This window comes from Poecilia formosa, unplaced genomic scaffold (assembly GCF_000485575.1).
Source record: "Poecilia formosa unplaced genomic scaffold, Poecilia_formosa-5.1.2 Scaffold29, whole genome shotgun sequence".
Lineage (NCBI taxonomy): Eukaryota > Metazoa > Chordata > Actinopteri > Cyprinodontiformes > Poeciliidae > Poecilia > Poecilia formosa.
The window spans coordinates 2,793,136-2,811,577 of record NW_006799968.1 but is presented as its reverse complement, the minus strand read 5'-3'; the positions used below and the strand labels follow the sequence as shown (position 1 = coordinate 2,811,577).

Sequence of the window (18,442 nt, the reverse complement as noted above, 5' to 3'; positions counted from 1 at the left end):
CAACACTGTGACCAAAGTTTGCTATATAGTGATATGACATTCACTAACGATCCGATTCTTCTGGATGGATCTTTCCTATAAGTATTATAGGACTGAATCCTCACTGAGAGCCGTTCTTTGTTCTTGTGATGCTCTTCGTACACTGCAGTAGCTAATATTATTTTATTTAATTAAAAAATATAGATTTATTTAATTGGTGAATAAATAAAACAAGAATGTAAGAACACAGAGCATGCTCATTGCTCTTTGTTTTCATCTTCTGTCATGGTGGCAGACAGGGTGAGAAACAGTCACAGTGGTTCTTCTGCTTGGTTACTTCTTGCTTGTTGTGCCTTGGACAGTGTTCATAGTTGAGCGTTGTTTACCATCAGTGCATTGCCTTAATTGCTATGTTTAATAGTGCAGACAGTTGTGGTTTCTGACATGGACGATATAGGCAACTGCCCAGGGTGTTATCTTTTTAGGGATGACAGGAGACTGATACTTATACTAGTTTAATTTATTTCAGCTCTAAGTATTTAATATCCAAGTGTTTTTATGGGAATGTGGATCTTTCAGATCAATTTGAGAAGCAGTTTTGATAGGTGCACTTAATTTTATTGTGTCATGTAGTGCGGGGTGATGGTCTTGGTCTTGATTTGGTCTCGGGTTTGGTGGTCTTGACTCCAACTCTGCTACGTGGCTCCTTGGTTGCATGTCCTCCCCAATCCACCTTCTTTCCATCCCCTTTCTGTTGGATTTCTTTTAAAATAAAAGCCACTAGTGGCAAAAAAGTGAAGTTCATGTTATGTTAGGACAGGAGACCAGATGTTTCCATTCCTGAGATTATAATGCATAGAATCACATGCCTAAGTCTAAACTATGTTACAGAGAGTAAACACAATAAAAACATGCTTTATCTGTGGCATTGCTCATTAAAATGGCACATTTCTGATGTATTAAAATTAAATACGATAGGTACTCTTAATGATATTGTATTAGCAATTAGGTAATGCATTCAGCAAGTACTTTTACTTTTAATACTTAAGTATTTTTAAAAGCCAGTAATCTTTTACTTTTATTCAAGTAAAAATGTTAATGTGGTACTTTTACTTTCACTAGAGTACATTTTTGTCTGTGTATTTGTATTTTTACTTAAGTAAATTTTTTGAGTACTTTCTCTAAAACTGGTCAGATGACTGTTGTCATGACAATTTGACTCCATTATTTGAAGTTGCGCGTTAATGGCTTCCAAGGAAAAGCTCATCTTTTCCCTTCAGAGAACTCTCCTGTTTTAGGTCATGTTTTTGTTTTATGTTTTACATCAATAAATTAATTTGATGATCCGACAAAGATAACCTGAGAACAAAAAGCAGTTTTCTAATGAAAATTAAAGTGAAATTTAATTGACTTTGTTAACTCATGAATTAACTTTGATTATAGATTTGGTAGTCAATTTTGGGAACTTGTCCCACTGCAAGATCACGTCAAAAGAACCTGTCAGGCAGCATGAAGTAGGCTAAAAGATCTCAACATGGCGAACAAACACAAGGACAGATGAGAAACAAAAAGCGTTTGAGTCCCGATCAGTTTGGGACTCAAGTTCAACACAATGAGAGCCTGTTATCCACGAATAAACATGCAACAGTGGTGAACCCAGGAAGTCTTAAACAAATCCAGATAACAATTGAAAGCTGGCGCCAGTGTTGGCGTTAGAATGAGAAAGCAGCGTCATATTTTGTCACAAATTCACAAAAATAGGGGGAAAACCAGTTGTAAAGTTTAGGAACAATTTGGTTTCAATGAATATATCATTGAATTAAAAAGCTGCATATTTTATTCACTTTGGTTATCTTTGTCCAAAATTGAGATTGTTTAATGATCAGACAAAATGAAAAGCTAAAAACTACTAATCAGGGGGGGAAATGATTAGAAATGCAAAGCTTGGGACGCTTCTGCAAGCTGACTGTAAAATACAAACTTTGAAAAATGTTTCTGATTTACAGTCTAAAACCAAATTTCCTGTAATATTTATGACAGAATTATTCTACTTAAACATACTGTCACACATGGAACAAATCCGTCTTTTGTCCCGTCGTCTCAATCTGTACGTCACATTCTTCCACCAACAGCAAAACAGACACGGCAAATAAGGCGGCGGTGGATGGAGGATCACATACAGCCTCTTTGCATAAATTCCTCAATGACAACCAGCACAATGAAGCCGCCGTCTCCTGGCAACAGCACCCAGCCACGCAGAGCAGCACCGGCTGAAAATCTGGCTGATTTATCAGTGTTACTGGGAGTCATACTAACTCAGTGACGCTGCGTTTGTTTAGGTTGATTTAGGTCATATTCAGTCCTTACAGTGCTAATTATTTTTGAGAACTTGGTTGCTTTTTTTTATTGGATCCTTTGAACATGTATTGTGGATTTATGAAATGTTATTGAGACTAGTTACTAAAATTACCAACATTGGTTAGACAATAGAAAAGGCAAAGCGAAAACAAAATAGTTTGGACCATTTGAATTTACATAACGTTATCAGCCACTGCAGCTGAATTAGAAAGCCGTCATATCTCAGGGAGTTTTTAGAAAAACAAATAAACCTTTAAAGAGGTTACCAACTAATTTTAGCCGTTTGAAACTACATTTCTATGCTTTAACAACAAACTGTTGGTGAGTTTCTCAGCAGAACAACATCGCTGACTGAGGCTGCTGGTCGTCTGCGACTCGTCAGCCTTTACTGAAGCCCACTGCGCACCCTGCAATTTAAAAAATCATACTGGACTTGAACATGTCACGGTGCAAGTTCAACGTTACAAAATCAAAACAGCATCTCCCGTCACACTCCGTAATTGATGACTGCAGCAGCAGATTTCTGTCAGGAAGGTCTGACAGAGATACGAGTGCAATAATAAATGCACAGCTGAGTTAATGTGCTTTTAATTGAGAAAACAGTGAGTGGAGGATGGGGGTGTGGGAGGAGAGCAGTGCGGCGGCACACATGGCTGCTTTATATTTATTGCAGGTCGCCTGTGGTCAGGAGAGCACTGAATCAGTCGGTGTGTCTGTCAGACTGACCATCCAGACACCGGCTGTATGGCTGTGTGTGTTTTAATCACAGATTATACCGCAATCAAATAATTATACTATCTTTATTTGTTGTGAAAAGGCCATTTAGTGAAAAAAACTTAAAAGAATTTGACTTTGCATCTTAGCCAAATCTGACGTCTTAAAAACGTTCTGTCTCTTTAAGCTCTGATAAAAATTTTGATTTTGCATAATACCTCCCCTTTAACCCTTTAAATCTGAACTTCTGGATAGGCGATGGTACATATTTGTGTTTATTCCAAGTCTTGCCATTGTTTCGAGACGATCCCAGTAGATTGATACATAATATCACACAGTAAGCAGACCTTGTTAGGCTGAGAAAATGGCAACAAACTAGATTTTTCATATACAAAAATATAGTTGGCACCTATAGTGATATACATTTTCAGTTTTATTGATCAAAACAGAATAGGCTGCCTTGTTTTGGAGGCCAATAGTCTAATATTGATAACTGATTTTCCTGTCCCAAGCCATATGCATAATGTAGGACTTTCTTTGTACCCTTCTCTTGACTGATACCTTTGTAAAATGATATCCTAACAATCCCTGTAACTTCTCTGCAAGCTACAGCTTTAGCAAAAGCTGAACATCATTCAGACTCGCCAGAAATCATGATGAGTTTTAACTGAAAGCTGGAACTGAATCAAAATGTGTTTCAGCAAAGTGGTGAGGGATTCCATGTTTATACCACCAACTTGTCACACTGAGTAGGTTTTATTTTTCTCATAAAAATATGTTTTTCACAGATACTGGGCAGGATACATCCCACTGTATTTGGAGAAAGTCACTTTTGAGAGCCGTTGTGCTGCATGTCAGGCCCACGCTGTCGTCTTGAAGTGTATAACCGTTTTCACCAAAACTGTTATCGGCAAGCAAATCCACGGCCACGCGACATCAGGTGTGACAGACTCTCATGGTGATACTTAATGGTGTGAGAAAATGGTTGTTCTAGCCCGGTAATTTTTTGCATTTCCGATCGATTGGACTGAAAACAAGGGTTTGGAACAATTAATGTGAAAATCAATTTTGCTGTTAATCTGCAGAAAACATGTGCCTGTTGAGTTAGCAGAGAGAACCGGAGCTTCCACAGTAACCCGTTTTATTCACCGTTCTGGAGGAATTCCATCATGAAGGCGAAAAGTGGCCCGTTATCACGGCTCAGAGACTCACAATAGCCACATCAATGGATGATTTGTTGAGCTACAACAGAAATGAATAAGTCTTTGAGGTCTATCTGTCGCACCTATCTGATTGTGTTTCATGCGCTTTCTGTTGTGCAGATGACAACTGCGTGGCACCACGACAGTGAGTAATGATCGGCCAATATCTGCTTTTGTCTGCTCTATTTTTGGATGCAAGTGGGTATTGCGCATACTGCATGTTGACTCAGAAGTACAAAAAAAAATACAATAATTTATAGGCTTGGGCAAACACAAGAAGGCTGGCAGATAAAGCTGATGCTAATTTTACTGTGCGGCTCCAGAGAGGAGCCAGCCTGCTCACAGGAGAGACGGCCGTGTTTGGTACAGGTTCCCGTGGTACCCAGGTAATAATCTATCACTTCGACTCCAGCCACTCAGGCCCATTAATAATTGTTGTAGTAATGTGTCTTTGTGCAACCTAAGGAATTGAAGCACTCCTCTGCTTGGAGCCGTACAGGTTAGACTGGGGAGCATCGTCAACCATAACCCATGGTGTTCCCCAGGGCTGCGTTCTCTCCCCACTGCTCCTCTCACTGTACGCAAATGACTGTCAGTCTGATCCAAGATGGTGTCTGCTCTGCTTACAGACAGGAAGTGGACCTGCTGGAGCATTGGTGTGGTCAGAACTCACTCAAGACTGTGGAGATGACATTGGACTTCATCCTCAGGATATTAGCTGTGATTCCATTACAAATGTGCACAAATCTTTGTCTAAATTCTGCTTGTGTAAAAAAAAAAAAAGCAATTTTTTTTACAAATTTTTTTGCAATGGTGGCGTTTCCACTAAAGGAGAAATGAAACTAAAATCATACGTGAATAAACTTGTTCACGTGACAAGTCGTAAAAGTCATGGCAGCGACAGATGTCACCAGCTGCATGAAATATATTCATAATTCATCCATGGAGCCAGCGCTCATAATCTACCAGCTATTAGAGGAGACATCTGCGTTTTATTCAGGCGTTGGAGCGACGGATCTCTTATACTACGTACGCACTGACACTGTAGTAAGTAGGCCCAGCAGAAACTGAACGTCCTACGGCAACTCAAGTAGCACAGTATACCAAAGGCGTCCTGTTCATCTTCTACACAGTCATTATCCAGACAGGGCAGGACCAGGCAGCTATGAATAATTAGGTCTGCCAACAGGAACATCTGGGCTGACATTTCCTCCATCCAGGACCTGTACAAGTCCAGGGTCAGGAAAAGGGCAGCTAACATCTCTGCAGACCACACACACCCTGGACAGAAACTGTTCAGGCTTTTACCGTCATGTCGACGTGAAAACTAGTTGCCACAGAGACAGTTTCTTCTCCCAGGATGCCTCTCTGATGAACACAATGAACACTTTAGAGTCTGAGAAGTCAGCTACTCTGCTTTGATACAGATAGTTGCTGTATTGTAACCAAAACTTTTTTCAAAGTATATGTACATAGTGTTCTTTTAGAGGTCTTTAATCTCCTTGAAAGTTTATATATTTATATTTAATGTCTGTTTGCTCTGAGCTTCTGAAACTAAAATTAAATTCCTTCTTTATGCACATAAGCTTGGCCAATATACGTTTTTGTTTTCTTTTTTTCTTCTCTTGCTCTTTCCTTTGGTTTGTTGTTTTTCCTTCTAATTCATGTAAAGCACTTTGAACTACCTCGTTGCTGCAAATGTGCTATATAAATGAAATGACCTTACATGACCTTAATGCTGATGGTTCTGTCTGGTTCAAAGTTTTTATTTCCTGCTATAAAATGTAGAAATGCCAGTTTGTGTCAAGCTACTTTTACAGTTTATGCGGCCTACTATTTTGATCTGGTTTACTTAGCAACATGCTTGCTTTGCTAAAGTAATCCTAATAGAAATGCACTGACTGGTCAAACAAGCTTCACAGAAAGAAGCTAATAATGGGTGCTATGTGAAATGCCCGTCTGCCGGAGAAATGTCCTCATTTATCGTTGTGAAGCATCTCACAGAGAATAAAGAGGCGACATAGGGCTGTCAGATCAGGATTCAAGATAAAACTTGTATTTGCATTTGCTATTGGTAAGCTAGAGGTTGGCTTATGCTAAAGTACAGACATCTGTTTCTAATTCCTAAAGCTTTATGTAGTAAATAAACATCTATACTCTAAACTGTAAAAGCCTGATCTACCGAGATTCCAAATAAGGAGTTGTAAATAACATGAGCAAAAACATAAATAAAAAATTTAATGCACAAGAAGTGGGTATGTTGCCGTCAATCTACAAAGATGTATTATTGATATTATTACACAAGTGCAATTGATTACAGGTGTGAAAGTAGTGCACACTGCCCTTTTTAAAGGAGGATTTTACATGTGCAGTTGGGTATCATCAACATCATCATCATCATCAAGAGTGTTGGAGAGCAGAGTGCTCATAAAAGAAAGATGGCATAAGAAGCCATCGTGCTAAACTAATAGTAATAATGAAACTACATTTCATTTAAATAAGTATACAATGTAGTACAACAAGACGGTAGAAACATTAAAAGATCAATCAAAACAAAGCTCTAAACCATTGGATTTAACTCACAACTTGTTGTAACTACCCTTTACAAACCATTGGTCCTCTAACCGTCCAGCCAGCAAATCGTCTCTGCAACAAATCATGGAAATATCTCCGATATAACAAGATAATAGTTCTAAGTCGGCTGAAACAGTAAGTGGTAAGAAATGGCCTGTTCTCGTAAAGCAATTTATCAAGACCAGAGGACTCCGCGGCACTTTACACTACATATTCAGTTATTCATGGACACATTCCCATGCTGATGGTGGTAAGCTACTACAATGTAGTCACAGCTGGGGAGTCTGACAGAAGTGCAGCTGCCACACGTTGCTACTAAAAGACAATGTGGATGAAGAGTTTCGCCCGAGGACAGGAGGACTCAGACAGACGCAGTGGAGGCTCGTCCTGATTCAATGCTAAAGGACAAATTCCTACCATTGCTTCCCCTTAAATGAGTAATGCTCCCCCTTTAAAAAAATCTATTTAGATCCATTACAAGGATAGGTGTTTGTCTACCTTCCAGTCACACTGCACTACACTGTCAATTAAAAGACAACCTTAAACACGACATTCAAAAACATCCGTCTTCCTTCTCTCCAAACCTATCGACATGCTAAGGACTAGTCATAGTAGAACCAACGATAGACCGGCTGGAACCAAAATGTTCAATAATTGTGTGAGAACGGATGAGTCGTACCTGTCTTTGTTTGAATCTGACATTATAATTAACAAGCTCTCATGGTAATTTCAAAGATTTAAAACACCAAATAGATTGAGTGAGATGTTTCATCTTCCCCTGTAGTTTGTGACTTTGCCACCCTGTCATCCATTATAACGCTCTTGATTTGGAACCCCGTTGTTCCTGACCACATCCATCCATCCAGCACACTGTGTGTAGCCTGCTGTGTCTCGTGGATGTTCATTGACATGCTGCCGGCTCTCTGTACCTCATTGTTACCCAGCTGAAACCAAGGCTGCTTCCCATAGGTAAAGATCTCCCAAAGGATGACCCCAAAGCTCCAGACGTCACTTTCCGTAGAGAACTTCCTGTACATGATGCTCTCTGGGGGCATCCAGCGGATAGGTAGCATGGTGTGTCCTCCAACCTGAGCAGACAAGAGAACAAAGGCAGAGAGGGAGAGAGATTAGTACTGCATACTGAAATGTCGTTTCTAAAAATACAGCTTGTCATATTTAGTCATCAATAAGGCATCATTTAAGGATTGGCCGCCTGCCTGTAAATGCAACTGATCTGTAGGCTGTAATTACGACTCTTTCCCATGTTGCTGGGGTATTGACAGTGACACAAAGCAAGAAAACGGCGACCTGTCTGCCTGGTCTTCTCTATGTATTGGATCTCTGCATGGAGCATTTGCAGGTAGGGCATTAAATCCCCTCTACTTTGACGCAGGGATGATTTCAAGGCTAGCCTTGAAATCTGATTGATCATCCTTCCTGAACGCCCTCAATAATTACACCACCAGGGATTTTGTAAAAAATAACCAAATGTCTAAGTAGTTACTAACATGTTTTTTCCCCACTTGATGAATTCAAATTAAACACTTGCTGGCTATCATTTTTAGGATAAACACTATATGACTGCAAAAAAAAAAAGACGAAAAAAAGGCTGAATTTATCTTGAGGCGTTTTTGAAAAGCTCTGCTCGGCTGCAGGTAAATATGGTAGGCACTGTATATGGCAGTGGGAATTCAATATCTGCTCTACTTGTTGCCTGGATTTTGAATTCCTTTCACTTCCTGCTGTCTTTCATGTTTTGCTGTGGTTTAGTTTTTCACCTCTGCTGCTGTTCCTTTGACAGTTTTGTCAATAGAAAAATAAAAAAAAAGATGATTTTGAAGCCCACTTTTGGGGCTTTTCTTATCTACAAGGCAGCAAACATACTCCTGCAGTGTATCAGATACACACCTATCATCCACCCATCATCAAAACCACCCACCCATCAATCCACTCGCTGATCCGCCAAGCACCGGCCTGCCCAAACAAACATCTGTGCTAATTTTCTGCGCTGAGATAACATCAAAATGAAAGCTACAGTCAGAATCGAGGCTGAAAAACATACGTGCCTCCGTCAGGCGAGGGTAAATAAACTTGCCTCTTATGTGCACCTCTGGGTTAGAACACAATCAGATTCATTTAATCATAACAAGCTCCTCTCTCAACTCCATTTACCAGCTATGACATCTGTGTGCCATCAGCTGCGAGTGCAGCGTGGCTTTTTAGGAGCCAGGGGAGAATAAGAAAGTCAACTCGAGTGTTTTTAATTACCTCCCAGTTCTGTGGCACACTCATTGCAGATTTCCTTTGAATGTCATATCTGTGTCAGCTGGATGTCGCAGCCGACTCCAGTGGATGTTTCTAAAGTAAAACTGTCGAGCTGCCAAAAGGCTGATTATTTCTTGGCGTTTATTTACAGCATCTTCTAGTTTCTACACTTCATTAAATTTCGTTCCTTGGTTTTAGGCTTGTTTGTTCTCCTTCATTTGTTACTCTCTCTGAAGTTGGGCTTTTAGAAGCAAAATTTTGTTTTTGATTCTACTAGTGAGTGTACATGTTGGCCCTGCCTTACTACTAACCATTGGCAGATTTCAAACTGTTTCACAACATGAACTTGCACCGAAGTGGATGCTTTCTCTCAACTACATCGCTTGTAAAGCGTTTCAAAATGTTTGCTGCCAAAATGTCACTTTGAAAACCACACACATTTCATTCAGGAAACCACAGTAGCAACATTTTTTCAATTTGAACAATATGAAGTGTAGAAAAAGCCACAGCACATTCCCTGTGTTGCCTTTAAACACCGCGCGCTATCAGACAGCAACGAGGTACACCTTTTGTCAGATTACAACCACAAACCTCAGTGTGTTTTAGTGCAATTTTAAGTGACAGAGAAAGTAGTGCATCATATTGAACTGGAGGCAAATGAGAAATGTGTTTTTTTTCTTTACTTTTCACAGATATTATTCTAAACAATCTGGTGTGGATTTGTACTCATTTATTCGAGTCACAACCTGGAACAACCTTTCGCTTCATTTACAGCTGCAAGTCTTAGTGGATGTATCCATCTGTATTGATTTTCTTTTTTTGTTGCAAAAATCACTTTTGGCAAAAAAAAAAAAAAAGATTGAGGGCGTAATTTTAGGAAGATCACGATATGTGGAAATTGAAATGTCTGCCCATTAGCCTTTGCAAAAAAGCTCAAACTCAGATTGGATGGAGAGATGCTCAAGTTTTCATACAAATCCTTTAAACAGTCCAAACATCTGAAGATGAAAACAAAAAAAAAAAGAAAGATCAGTTTGTTTAATTTGTGGCAAAATCCAGAACAACGCACAATAAAGGTATTATTGAAGCACAAATTTCATCTTTGAAATTTTCTTGAAAGTAAGAATAAAATCTCGTCCCGTCTTGTTCTTGTGAAATCGGTATCTTGTTTCGTCTTGTGGGTTTTAGGTATCGTTTCATCCCAATCGGCCAGTCAGACTGAGTGCAAAATTATGTCTTGGGAATTATAGAGTCCACAGAAGTGATTGTGAAGGAACAAAATGTGAAAAAGTTTGAGTGGTGGGAATATTTTAGCAAAGCACTGAAGTTTTCTTAAAAGTGAAACTACCCTGACTTCTATCAGTACTTCTTGATCCTGTTTGTCATTGTAGGGTTCCATGAACAAGATGTTACTCTACATCACAGTCAAATCTCTGAAGGTAAGCACCACTCACGGAAACGTTAAAGAGACATTAGTTTCAGTGTCACCCCAATGCAGTAATGCCCTCAGCTCGGAGCTGAAAAGTATCATTAGAGAAGGACACAGAGTCACTAGTTGGTTGAATTTTGTATCTTTTTTGGCCCTTGTAACTCCTCAATGTAGCAGCTTTTCTCAAATGCCTTGGATAAGTCGATACCCAGTGTGTACTGCTTCCCATGCAATGATATCCCAGTCGCTGTGTGCTGTCCTTCCATTTACCACAAATCAATATGTGTACAGAGGGCCTGCAGGGGAACAAGACCGTTAGAAACTGTTTCGTACACCAACACATATATGCTGACCGAAAGCCAAAATCACAGCCCATTAACCTCCACAAAGTCAGACTTCTGAACTTGCTGGCGTTTCAGCAAAACAAATGCAAAGCATCATTTCTCCTCAATTCATCCCAAACTGAAAACACATCGAACAAGGCCTCTTAAGCATCAGCAACGACAAAGAAAACCATTTCAAAACAGCTGTAGTGTCACTGTCTCTTCCCTTTCTATATATACTGGTGTTGGTGTAAACATCAGGAAATGAAATGCAACGTCAAGTCCTGTCACTCGCTTTGAAACAAGTGCATTGCTTCTGCAGCACCTTTTGGTTGTATAATGTGTGTATACTAGGATGAAGTGTGTGAGATTCACAACCTTCCACTGGATCAGGGTAGGGTACATTGGTCTTGGGGTAATAACAGCCTCTTATTTTATTGCCTTAATCATATTTTAAGATGAACTGACTTGTCAGTTTGAGCCCGTTCAGCATGCCGACGTGAGTAAATCATCATCAACAAAGACAGAGCAACTGCACGGCATCAATTCTATAGCAATAACACACATATGCATGTCTGAAAGGGTGAAAAGTTCTTTACCTAAAACCACTAACCTGTTGGCAACCAAAAAAAATGATGGAGATATAACATTTAATACATATATAAATATGTTGGAAGTTTGGTGTTTAAGTGTTCAGTCTAATTACTTATGAACTGATTCAAACCAGTCCACTTTTCTTTCAACAACTGAAACAACTGCTAACATGTCCATTTCAAGGGTAAAAATAACACGTAAAGGGGTGAAGTAGATGATAATAATTTAAAATAAATGCCTGAACTTGGTCATTTTATACTAAAATAACATGGTTCATATCATCTACACTTTTGCTGTTCTACTGCTAGCACAAGAGTTAAAGATTGATGCCTGAGCTATGATGAAAATCCTTTTGAAAATTAAATACGATTTTGGGATGTAAACAAATCTAAGTAGCTTGCGGGTATAACTATAAAGTAACAAACTTCAGAGTTACCTTTTTTCAGGTATTAGTCAAACTGCACCAATACAACGTATTTTTTTCCTCAACCAGTTTCTTTAAGTCCCACTGACAGGTTAGTTATGGTCTTTTGTTTTAAGACAACTAAATACTGGTTTGGTGAGGAAAAATGAAATGTATGAAACAAGAAATGCTAACAAAAAATTCATGAGATCCAAAGTCTCATGGGTTACAACCTTGTTCTCTATGTCCAAGTTTAGACCTAAACATCAATAAATATGCTTCAAGATACAGGAAGTCTGGTTAGAAGTTGTGTGTTTTTTTCTTTTGTTGTTTTGGAGCATAGAAAATGCAGAAAGTGGAGCGACTCAGCTAGAAAATTGAAAAGCCCATTGCTTTTCAATTTACCACAAATCAATATGTGTACAGAGGGTAAAAAAAGGATGGTAAACAAGAAAACATGAAAATAATTTCAAAGATGTAATATTTTACAATAAAAAGGTCTACAGCTGCTTCCAGTATTGTGAGAAGGTGACACTTTCTCAGTTTAAAGGCTCAGTTTTTAGGTGAAGAGAAGCTTTTTTTCCTGCCAAATTGTCTTTCTGTTTATTGCACATAGACCTCCAGCTCTGAGAACAGTGAGTAGAAACTTTTTTTCCCTGTCATATGTCAGGAGATTAATTCAGCCTAGTCCTCCAAGGCTTCTAAACTGCTGTGAAAATGCAGAAAAATCATAGTCTGGAGGAGCCTTGTAGTTCACAGCAAAGCTCCTGGGACCAGCTCTGTAATTCGGATTAAATTCCAGCTTGTGTTTAAGTGTGTCACGGGAAGCAAAAAGCTAATCTGATAACCTCAGAAAAGGCTGTAAAATGAAATAAATTGTTTTTCTCCCAAGAGCAAAGCCACCAGAACCCCAAGGTAAGTTGTAAAGAAGTCTAATGTTCAAGTTCATGAAAATACTGAACAACAATGGCACTGAACACCAAACTTGCGAGGAGAAAACTACTGCTTCTATTAGAAAACATAATTGCAGTCAGGCTGTCAATAAGAGCAAGACGTTAGTAGACTATTAACTTAACTTAAGATGAGCCAAAATGATGAATTTTTGGTTTATCAAATCAAATTTAATTTGTATAGCACATTTCAGAAGCAAGGCATTTCAAAGTGCTTTACATCATTAAACACAAAAAAACAGAGTCGTGCAACATTGAATAAACAATCAAAAACACTGAATTTCCCACCGAGTCCAAGTTCTGCCCTTCAAATCGGCAGGAAAAAAAAAACAAAAACGCCCCCCTTTATGGAAGAACCTGTTTGTTAGGGAATTGAAAATTATGCAAAAACACACAGTCATAATGGTGTTATAGTAAGCAGCGGTTTAGAGATATTGCCATCATGAAACAACTACTGATATGGGACAAGTCAATAGAAATTATAATCCTTAAGGCTAAGTTTTATTAATCAAGAGAATAACAATCCTTTCTGTACATTTTGTCCACACAAATGGACCCTTGTATGCTGAAATATCAATGATTCACATCAAAACATTGGAGTCAGAATGTTGAGACAGAGTTCCCAACTATGTGCTAGCATTGCCTTTTGTGTTCCACAATTAAGGTCACATGTTTCATGTGTCCTTCCACAAACTTTTCACAATAGTTGGCCTGAATTTTGAGCCATTGTTCCTTACAGAACTGTTATGAGTGAGTCAGGTTTGTAGGTCGCCTTGCATCTTTTCAGTAAGACACAGGACTTAGAGCTGAGCTTTACAACTGGTCACTTTGTACCTAACGGGATGGTGTGCTTGGAGTCTTTTTCCTTTGACACCAAGTTTTAACTTATTGTCTGACATTTTGTTGCCTTAATATTTCCACATCATCCATGAAAGATTTGCAAACTATGATCTGGCTTTCAATGCTGCTTCTGTGGTAATGACTTTTCTCTTTCTGATTGGACTTTCAGAACTTGGTAGTGCAGAACTCATTTCATTGTGGAAAAGAACATTTAGGCAGGGAGAACACACTGTCGTGTCATTCCCCTCCAAACCTGCCACTGTATGACTTCCCCAAGGGCACCCAGGGCACTGGATAGAAACCTCAATTTCCTCCGAATTTCTGAAACCTCACCCCACTGGCCTGCAGCCTAAGCAAGTTTGATTCGTCCGCCACCGCTGGAGAATAATCAAAGTTGCTGGTTTTTCTCTGTGGCGGCACAGATAAAACAGTAATTAAGATAAACATAAATCTGAAAGGTGCTTGGAGTAAGGTGCCCTTTCTCTGGATGTTGAGCACACAAAGGCCGCATGAATCTTGCAGTCGTGAGGTGGGGCTGGCAGTAGTCGTAAACTCATTTAGCAGCCATTCACTTCAAGCTAATGGCTAAATGAACAATGACTTGCACCCCACCTGGTCTCATTACACACGACATGTTTTAGCAGTGTACGCAGCATTAAGCCAATATTGATACGGAGACCACTCACCTCCCACTGCGTCGTACCTCTGGGTCGTGCTGTGCTAGGTGGGCTGAGTTGTTGAGGGGATGTACGGTGGTGTGTCTCCTTGCGAAGGTTTGTAAAGATTACACCAAATTAATTAAGTTTCTGTTACTCTAAATGACTTATCTGAGGGCCGGCCAGCCAGCCCATTGGATGCAAGACCCAACCTCATCCGATGCATACTAATGATACGTGTAGCTGTACTGCGGTGAGGGATATTAAATCTGGCTTGCTCACTGCTTTCCAAACGACAGAATGCTATCACCTTGGGTCTCCGTGACAAGGCTGTGGCAATTAGGTAGAGACATAGAGGTAGGGAGAAATAAATAAAAAAAAAGACTGAACACATAATAAAAATTAAATAATTGCTGTGGTAATTATCCTCATCTTTCTCACTCAATGTCACATGGAGAAGCTGGCAAAGCTCTGTAGGGAAAGAGGAATGAGTCTGGGGCTCTTTTTTTGTTGTTGCTGTGTAAACTGGATTAGTGCTCTGCCTGTCCCACCGTGGCAGGGGAGTGATTGGATTAACGGTGTGGAGAGTAGAGCAGCATGGCAGGGGGATAGATTACGAACCCAGTCGGGCTCTTCGATGGGCGTTGTGCGGGCCTCGTAGGAAGCCTTTGGGAGGCCGCAGATGTCTTAAAGGGTCCCCGATAACCATCTAGACGCACTCGCACTCCCTGCTCCCACCGTGCTGCTATCTCTGCTCTCCCAGCTCAAACAGCAGCGAACACAGGTTCACTCTTAGAGGCTATGATGTCCATTAGGGTTCTCCCTGCTGCGCTGCTGCCAAGTGGAGATAAAGTGGTATCTCCTCTGGCTGGTGCATGCTGGTGGGTGGTGAAACTTTCTATAGGGTTTTTTTTTTTTTTTTCCTACGTCACACATACACACAAAATACAGTTGCTTGCTTCTAATGTTGGGGTTATGTTTGTCTCTAAATCAAAATGTAATTGAAACAAGGCATTCTAATTAATTCCTAAAGTAATTTTTTAGATCCTTTGCATGTTGCTCAGAGAAAAGTGAGAAGAGGTCTACTTCTCCTCAGAGGTAGACCTGAGAGGAACTAGACCTCTTAAGTCCAGGTTTAGGTCTGGACCTAAATCTTCGGTCCTGACGTTTTAGGACTTTTGGACTGAAGTCCTGAAACTAGGAAAAAGTTCCTACCATTCATGTTTGGAGCTGCTGGATTGTTAGTAAAGGTGCATTCACAACAGCCCTGTTTAGCCTGCTTTAATCGAACTCTAGTCCATTTGTACAGAAAGTCTGTTTCATTTGAGGAGGTGTAAATGAGCAAGTGATCTCTGATACCGACCAAAAAAAAGGCAGTGCTGGTCCGTCTAAAAACTTAGGTCTTAGTTTGATTAAAGTGAACTCTGGTGTGGTTAGGACGCATATGTGAATGGGGGCGGATTAAAGACAGCTCCAAAAGCAGGAAGCAGACTGTAGTGCAGGGCATCCTGGGTAAATACAACCAAAACAAACACAAGTGTCTAACGCTAGATGGACGAAAGGATTGTGGTCTTTTGGCAAAGACAAAAGAGAAATCATACAACCGCTAAAATCTGATGCCACTCCATTTTTGTTTACATTTTGTGAAGGAGGACGTCATGTGAAGGCCGGGGGTTTGTATTGTCTAATATAGAGCAATGTGAAAGCAAACTGCACCAACTGAAAATCTAACAAATGTTAACATTTTCTTAAACGTTTGATGAAAGAGTTGCGTGTAAAATAGTGAGAAAGTTGCTTAATGTGGCATCATGAAGGTCTTCAAAATAATCCAAAGGCATTTAGACCAGGAGAGCATGTGGGATGGTTCAAAAGAGGAAAGCTGCTCTTACTGAAGGGTTGTAAGGTTTTCCTGTTTTAAAAACCCAGTTATCACTGCAGAGATGGGGAGATGGAGATCGTCTAGCAAGAACCAGTTGGAACAAATCCACTTTCCCAGTCACAGCTGGACACTCCTGTACAACCTCAATCTCCAAGATTATAATGGAGCCTCCTCAAAAACATCTCCAGTAAGATTCATTTGTTATGATCGGAGTAGCATACAAATCCATCAAGGTCATCACATTAGATTTTTTTCTTGAAAGATAAAAACCTTCTCCCACTTTTAAATATTCCATGTTTGTTACTGCTTTGCATTGTCAAAACAGGAGTTTGTAGTGATAGAGGACATATAGCCTTTAAAGACTTTTTTTTTTGTTCTCTAAGCCATTCTCTTGAGGATGCCCTAGGTTTAATGGGCTGTGACTAGAATAAGTAAGGGTCTTAATGTTCTGCCCGTCTCTTTACTGACAGTCAAGCAGATTCCCCGGCTCGGTGCAAGTGGTCTATCAGTTTACTTTTTTGTTTCAAAGCCTTCAGGGTCTTAGACACTTAAATTGTGCTCTTCTTTGTCCAACCTCAATAGAGATGGACCTTGGCGAAACATTACTTGTACATCTCAGCAATTTGGCCACATTGAAAGTTAGAAAGTAAAGTTTGCCATCAAGGGTCCATAATAGTGTCAATGCCTGATGGATATTGACTAGAAAGCCATACTTTAGATGGTTTTTACGTTTTAAAGATCTTGAGTTCTTCATCACATAGTAAGCCGCCTTTTTGAGTTTAATAAGTTGCAATCATTTTAGCATCTCATTCCTGTTTCTGCTCTTTGGATTTTATGGCTTGTAATATTACCTGCTCATGATCCACAAAAACAAAATGAAAATTCTAGTTTCTTCCTTGGTCTTAAGATCTTGGTCTAGTGTGGATTTCAAGAAGTAATTTTGATGATTAATGGCTAATGAAAACTAAAAATCTTTTTTTCTGATAACCCCGCTAACCTGTAAGTGGGGTACCTAATAATAACTATGGCTGCTTGTACCCTTATATTAAGCTGTGTAAAGTGAACTAGTCAGGTCCTCTTATTGTTGTTCCCCGAATAATCTACCAACACCTCCAAACTGGGAATGTTTATCCAGGCTGTTGGAAAAGGCTCTTAAGACTTTAAGTTTTCCCCCATGAAGCTACAAGGGAAAAGAAAACGGTGAGTTTTTGCTCTGTCCTTCCTGCAAGAGCAGAGTGGGAAGGAGAAGCTGCCACTGAAGCAATGCAGTGTAAGGATCACAATTTGCGCACTCTGCAAATTTAGAGCCAGGCAGATTTAAAATGATGTTATAATAGCTCTGACCCAGATTTCTCAGTGAGTGGCAGAGAGGACATGGAGATGCTTGAATTAGCAAACAAGTAATTAGATGTGAAGAAACCAGCATTAATTCTGTTACTTCTTTTAGTTTATAGGACATGAACATTAAATATGTCTGAATATATACTTTGTTTTTTACACAATACTTGCACAACAAGTATTTTGTGCAGATTTACGGTAAGGTGCAACAGTTAGTGTTTTTGTACTGAAACCTCAAAGTACAGACGGGGGAGCAGTCTTGTGCATTCTTTGAGGAATAACACTTTCATCCAGGAGACGGTACAGAAATCTGCTTGCACTGTCTTTTGTTAAAGGCAGCTACAGAAAATAAGAGGATATACTCCTTATCTAACGCTCTTTATACCAAAGAAAAATAAGCAAGACCATTAATATTGAGACAACAGAGGCTGGAAAGCTTGACTTCACTTATCACTATGAAAAACACAGTTTTTGCACAGAGAAAACAGTTTTTGACCAGAATTGGCCCTTTATCAGCTTAATCAGGCTCAACCAGTGCTTCTCAATCCTGGTCCTCAGGGACCACTGTCTGTTGAAATTTTACCCAATCTTTAATGGTTAGTAAGTAATGCGCCGGTTTGAAGCTATGAACTCCATGCTAACTCTTCTTCTGGGGGCCTTCTCTATCAAAAGTGATTCGATTTTCTTTCAGTCAAACAAATCTTTTAAATATCACATCTCGTTTTTCTTCATATGGGTAACAAACAAGACTGCAACCATTTTAGATCTTTTTCTTTTATATATATTTATCATCACACGAGCTTTTTCAGTGTTTTTCCTCTCTAAACTAGATCATTATTATATCATTAGAGCCAGATACACAGAGAGAAATCAGACTGAGATGGCACTCGTATCAAAGACTTCTGTGGTGGGCCATGAAAGCAAATACAGAGCCCACA

At 39.6% G+C, this 18,442-nt stretch overlaps 1 protein-coding gene across 4 annotated transcripts in view; it reads right to left on the bottom strand.

Moving 5' to 3' along the window:
* ntrk3b (neurotrophic tyrosine kinase, receptor, type 3b) overlaps nt 1–18,442 on the bottom strand; it is a 327,306-nt gene that overhangs the window by 4,066 nt on the left and 304,798 nt on the right. For all 4 annotated transcript variants that reach the window (XM_016669995.1, XM_016669996.1, XM_007549069.2 and 1 more), the window contains one exon: nt 7,757–7,915. In XM_016669995.1, the coding sequence (XP_016525481.1) occupies nt 7,757–7,915 (159 nt within the window). The remainder of the gene's footprint in view (nt 1–7,756; nt 7,916–18,442) is intronic.